We start from the raw sequence: 6,928 nt of genomic DNA, 5'->3' as shown, positions 1-6,928 counted from the left end.
AGAGTGTCATCCCATAGCTTAGGGTGGTTACCCTGGTACAACCTCCATAGGTCTTGGCTCACTATCCTGGTAACCTCTCCCGATCATCTGGTTCCAACTAAATCTCATGCGGACCCTACCAGCCTTTCGTGAAGACAAGGTGGTTGGTTTGCCATTCTAGGCCTTCTCGCAACATTATGAGCCCTATACTAGCACTCACCTATGCATGAGGTACAATTATCTTTATTAATTTTATGATACTACCCACCTAATCAATTGATTAGATTACCAGTTATTATCTAACTTTCCCTGGGTCGTAAAACCTACCACTTTGGGTGCAACCCCCCAAGGGAAAGCCACTCTCTCAAAGGACACTACACAAGCATGGTCACTCCCTGAGGACCCTATGGCAAAACCGATAGCTATAACACCACTATCAGAAACAAGTGGTCAAACAAGGACATACTGACTCTTGACTAAACATAAGGCAAAGACACTACATGGTTAGGACAACGGAGCCAACATATATCACTTGGTCAAAGGTACCAATTACACCACCACAGGATGACTAAACCATAGACCAAAATATCACAATAAACACTTGCAAGGATAGCAAAATACATCAAATCCGTACTCAAACAATCTTTGAAAATATCAGCATCATAAACACTTGCAACATTATTGATTGAAAATTAAAGAAAACACTCCTTTCCAACAGTCACATCTAATCAATTTCCAAATCAATATTCCAAATCTACCCATTTGAATCTCTAATTCATGCCTTAATTTTCATTGATAAATTTATTAACCACATAGTAAAAATCACATGACATCATGCAATACCACTTTAATCAGTCCATTAATAAAATTTAAGTCCTTAACACAAACCGGTTTGGAGACCTGTGAGGGCTCAAAACTAAGCGGGGGTCAAACCAACCCGCAGTTGTGCTGCTGCTGGAGCAACAGACACCACTTACCGGTAGTGTTGCTAGCACTGGTAATACTGCCGCTACCAACAGGTAACACTTACCACTTCGAACCGGTAACACTTACCACTTACCTCTTCGAACTGGTAACACCTTACCTCTTCGAACTAGTAACACTTACCTCTTCAAACTGGTACCACTTACCTCTTACCTCTTCGAACTAGTAACACTTACCTCTTCGAACCTTCCATCTCTAGGATTATTTTACGGGCACACACATACAGTGCCAATTTCCAAAATTTGAAGGAAGAGTTTACCAGCAAGGTAAATGGTGAAATAAACACATTGGAAGAATAGCTAGCGAAATCATGATAGAATAGAAACAATGATGCACCCAGCAAGTCCAATCTAAAATTCTTTCTTCTCAAAGAAGAGGTAAATCAATAAACTAATTTCCAAGAACAAAACACACAACAGATAGAGAAATGAACCATTTCTTTCCTAAATGCAACCATATGATATAGATTTCACAAAACCAGCAGTAATAAACACCAATTCTTCCATTTCAACTATTCCACAAACATCTACAGGAAGATTGTATAAATTTCCAAGCATAGGAAGCAAACTAAAAATTACAAAACAAATTCAAAACAAGAAGGAAACCTCCAACCTTGAAGCAATTAGCAAGCAAAAGGGATGAGGAAACTCCAGTCTTGCAACCAGATCGAATTTCCAGCTCCTTCAAGAAGTTTTTCCATAATTTTCTCTCCAAAAATTATCTTCTTCTCCTGCCGTGAATCCCTAGAATGGATGCCCAAAATATCTTTTAACCCAAGCTTCTAGGTTAAATTTTTCATCCAATCAAATTTAAATGTTTTAAAACTAAAAGGCAATCAGATTTATTTCTTTCCCAAAACTAATAATTCTTTCCAATGATTAAATTAAAAAGGCCAAATGGAAAAATAAAAAGGAACACTTTTATTTATTTCTTTTTCCATAAATACTTTCTTCAACATAAGCATTTAACATTTTTAACTGGCTAGGCAATTTATTTATTTCACAAAAATATCAATGCAACTTTACACAATAAATTAAGCCATTTAACTATTTAATCTAGCAATTCATCAATTTAAATAAATCAATAATCACAGAGCATATTAATTAAATGATTTCGCTAACACGAGATAACATCATCCATTTAAATTAAATAACCATTTAAATAAACGAAAACACTCAAAACCAAGAAAGATCAAATGACGACTCTCAAATGACCAAACCAAGGCACTATGGCATACATAACAACCAGACGGGGAAACACAACCAACTGACAACACTCATACGAGTGTAAGTAACTGCGGTCAAGCTAGGGTACAACAACTATCTCCTCCACCCCCATCAGATATATAAGGCATGCTCAGACTTGCGAAACCAGGTGGAATCAATACCCCGTACCTACCCAGTACTAGTACCTGCAATGTCCTCCACCAAAGAACCACACGTGCAAATATACCAATATATATATAGACACGGTAAACACACTGATAAAGGAGAATCGTGACATTCCCTGTCTCACCAGAGTGAGTGAAGGAAAATCATCCCCTCGCATCCCAATACACTTGGAAACATGCAACATATAAATAATGCATCGCAATAGAAGGGAAAAATGCCAGTCCATGATAATGATCCATAAAATAACATTAATCATAAGCACTGAGATACTGCATAACCTCATACACCATAACTCCTGATAAAGAATGAAATAGCATTGCATAATATCCAAATCAAAATACAAAAAGGTTCCACAGAACAGTCACTAAAGTAACTCAAAACATACAAAAGAGGTTGATCGAGGAGGGGTACTAGAGTGTTCAACAATTTAACCTCTAAAGTCTTCCAAACCACTTATGGCTCTTACATGACCATTAATGGTTAACTCAACTCATCCACATGGTTAGAGACTTTTTGCCTAACTAAACCTTCATCTTTACCCTTGGTTATTAATTAACCCTTGCATAAGAGTTTACCCCTTGGATAAAAGCTTCATCCAATGGATGACTCTAACCCAACCTTAACCTTACCCCCTAAGTTAACCCTCAGGTCATGTCAAGCATTTAATGCTTCTTCCCTCTCCCCTCAACCCCTTTCATGTTGACACTTGTCATCTTGGGATTGGGTTGAAAGTCCTCACATGGATCATAAACCATTCAATCCTGAACCTTACTGAGATTACTCAATCTCAACCATCCATTGCTCTATTTTTCTTATAAATAGAGCCCATTTCTTCATAATCCAGATCTTGAAAACTTGTATGCATTTACCTTATAGTCATTTTTAGAGAAAGCATTTAGCATAAATCATCAATATATTATTATTTTGGATTAAAATAAATCATTTTCATTCCATATCATCTAATATTAGCTTTGTTCACACTTGCATAGCATAGACTAAATCATTTTTCATCTTGAAACTCCATAAAATATCCATAGTGCAAAAAGCTGCTAAGAGCTACACTAATTTGGAACTTGGAGAGGAGAGGAACAAGGAAGGAAAAACTACCAACATGGTAGAGAGTATTTGGAGGTGTTTAGTAGCATTTCTTAGGTTTATTAAGCTTTCTATCTATTTTGTAGTGTCTTTCTTGATATGCTTGTTTAGGAAAGTGTTTTACTTGTGATCTCGAACACTAACAATTGGTTTCTTGTTGTTTCTTGTGTTTGGTTATCATAACTAATCCTTTCATTTTGCAGAGCATCAAGTATTATAATTTATAATATTGATATATTATTTAGAATTTTTATTATAAAAATAAAAATTTATTTGAAATTGTAGGCTATAATTGTTTTTAATTTAATAATATTTAAATTTAAATTTTTACAATAGTATATATTTTTTATAATACTAATATATCATTGTTTTCTAAATTTTTGTATTCTTTTTATCTACATAAGATATCCATATGTGATACAAATAATGAAAGGACAAGGATTTTCATTTCTTTTAAGAAACAACAACATCAAATGTGTAGTTCATAAAATTATGTTCTAATTCTTTTTATTTATCAATAAAATATATGTTTGCAATTGTACTTCGCAAATTAAATTCGAACTCTTTACGTGATGTTGAATCATAGAGTGATTCAAAACATTGATGATAAATTTTGGAATACAATTGAATCCAGAAGCATTATAAGATTTAAATTGTAGACAATCACAATTAAAAAATTTAAAATTATGATTGTTTGTTAAATTCTTTGTGAGAGAAAATAATATATTTAATACTTTCTATTAAACATCATAATTTAATTCCTTTCATTAGTCAATAATTGTATTTTTATTTATTTAAACAAATAATCATTAATATTTTCTTAAAACTTAGAATGAAAGACATTGCAATAACCAAAGTGTTTTTGTATCAGCTTTGTTCAATAAATATAATATATAAAACAACCCAACTTCGAATTAACTTTAGACACTTAGAATAATTCAATCATTTAAAATCTATTACGATGCAAAATCATAACAATTCTAAATATTCAAACTCAAACTTTGGAATGCTGCAAGCCTAATTTCCAATATCGAATCCACATTCCTTTAAGAAAAAAATATATATATCAGAACCCTAATCCCTCGTCGCCCCTGCAGCAGACTCCAAATCCTTTTGAAATCAGAATTCAAGGCTACTTCTGCTTCAGATCACCATGAAAGAAATGCAGCGAAAACTAAAATAGCCACGACATTAATGGAAGAGAGGACGAAGATTCCCGAAGCTTCATTGGTACTAGAGGGATTCGAACCCCTAGCCTTCGTAATTTGAGTGCCTGTGCCGTTAGAAGCAGGGGAGGTATTATTAGGAGCTCCGGAACCTGCACACAACAACAGTAATAAAGCAAATTCAATTTATTCACCATCTACGGATTAGAAACCCTAACCTAATTTATAAAACTCTAAGCCAAACAAATATGTTACCTTGACATTGGCTGACAGGAGGGGTTGTAACGTTGCATTCTCCTGGCAGGGCCAGAGCTCTATTTCTGTTAATTGACGAACTATTACTAGCAAGCAGCTGACAGAGACAGAGGGCCTTGTTCTTCACGACAGAAGCCAGTGCGTTACAGCACCCCTGATTAGGCGCCGCATCTTGTCCCGTCACGTAATTTAAACACGGCGATAAGCTCGCCAGTGCACTGTTACAGCTCGCCTGTGCAAACGCCGTGTGCTTTCCCACCACAGTCATGAGCGTCACAACGCACAAAATTGCGGCAACTGACGGTGTTATTTGTCTTTCTGTTACTCTTCCGGCCATTGCAAAATAATAAATTTCTTCTTGACGTCAGGGTTTCGAATCACGTGAGAAGCGATTTGCAGAGTTGTGGCAGAGACTGGAATGCAGAGGTGGGGTTTTGTAGGGGAAATTTAGGAGAAATTTTCGTTAGTACACGGAAGCGTACAAGACAAGTCCATAGCCGTTCACCAAAGATTGGTCACCAAGACTTTTGCCCTTTGCCCGATTCAGCACACTAACATTGTTTTGTTTCTGAGACAATTAAATTCATTGCATTCGCGGCAGGTTTTCAGAAAATAATAAACATTCACAAGTTGTTTCCGACAGCGTTAGGGTTTGTTGTTGAAAGAACACAAAAGATTGATAAGTAGGAGGTATTTTCTACAAAAGATATTGGCGGTTGTGAATTAGGTTTTTTGAAATTATTTGTTGTTGTTTTTTTGGGTTAAGTTGTTAAGAATTTGTTGTGAGGTCTTTTTTTATCAAATTCATTCATGTCCAGTCGAATCAGGTTTAAGTTTTGGTGATGGCATAATAGATCAATATTCTTATTAATTAAATCTAGTTATTTTAATTATAAATTTTAATCGATTTGACTAATTTAAAAAATATAATAGAAGATGTTGGATGTGACTTAAAAAACAAAAGTAATAAAAGTCATTATCCTAATTCTAAACTCTATATAAAGCATGCGTATGTGTATCCAAAAAAATATATGTATTTTTAAAAGCACATTATTTTAGTATATATATTGTTCAATTATTGTGTATAGAAAACAATACCTCTAATTATAATAGTTCATATTTAATAAATAATATTTTGATCTTTTCAATAAATATATATGCTTTTCTTATTTTTTGATGAATAGCAGCCATTTCCATTGATAAAGATAAAGTACACTATTCACCAAAAAAGGTAGGGAGATATAATATCACCCCTCAGGAGTCAAACATGCAGCGCCTAGATAAGCAGAATATACAACAACACGGACTAAGTATTGAGAGAAGAAAACATAAAACAACCACTTAAGCAGCTAAAGCAGTGGTCGGAGGAGGTGCTCTGTCATCCTTAGGACCCCTTCCATCAGCAAGGTCAAAGTTATCCTCTAAAAAAGACTACCCTTCTTCAATAGCAACCTCCTCTTTTTCCTTGTCCAGATCCGTTCGAGAGGGAGAGATTACCAAAGCCAAGCGCAAAAAGCCTTTAGAAGAACCAAGCCATCTATTGTCACCACTAGAAGTTGGCCAACCATTGCCACCACAAAAAGCCCTCCACCAACTGACACCATCATCGATTAAGTCCACAACCCCTAAACCCCACTCAAAGGCCAAACCCATGTGTGGCGAAGAGACAAAGCACCACCTATTGAAAGCACTGCCACCACTAGATTGGCATCAGGGAGATTGAGGGTGCGGGTTCTATGAATGGCGAGTGAAAGAGCTAGGTTCACATCGATGGTCACGAGGCAAAGATAGATCATTAGAGGCTATGGACCCAATAGAGGTATCGGTGGAAAAATTTGGAGGCACTCTAGCAGTCATAGAAGGGGCATTTCCCCAATGATCTAAAAGGGTCTAAAGGTGGTCCACCTTCAACACATCTTTGTTGGTTTGCACTTGAATCTGAAGCATGACATTATTACACATACAATCTTTAGTTAAAATGAAACATGAATATCAATAGAGTTGTGAGAAAATAAAAGAGCATTCTTATCTATCCAAACTGTGAAGAGGAATTTCACC

The 6,928-nt window shown here is 35.5% G+C and overlaps 1 protein-coding gene across 1 annotated transcript; it reads right to left on the bottom strand.

Moving 5' to 3' along the window:
• Positions 1–4,366: 4,366 nt before the first annotated feature.
• On the bottom strand, positions 4,367–5,408 carry LOC131028638 (non-specific lipid transfer protein GPI-anchored 5). The gene is made up of 2 exons (XM_057958960.2): positions 4,871–5,408; positions 4,367–4,767 (listed from the first exon to the last, which is right to left on the bottom strand). The coding sequence occupies exons 1-2, from the start codon at positions 5,205–5,207 to the stop codon at positions 4,598–4,600; spliced, it is 507 nt and encodes a 168-aa protein (XP_057814943.1). The 5' UTR covers positions 5,208–5,408; the 3' UTR covers positions 4,367–4,597.
• Positions 5,409–6,928: the final 1,520 nt, after the last annotated feature.

This window comes from Cryptomeria japonica, chromosome 1 (genome assembly GCF_030272615.1).
Source record: "Cryptomeria japonica chromosome 1, Sugi_1.0, whole genome shotgun sequence".
Taxonomy (NCBI): Eukaryota; Viridiplantae; Streptophyta; class Pinopsida; order Cupressales; family Cupressaceae; genus Cryptomeria; species Cryptomeria japonica.
This window is presented reverse-complemented; position numbering and strand designations above follow the sequence as displayed.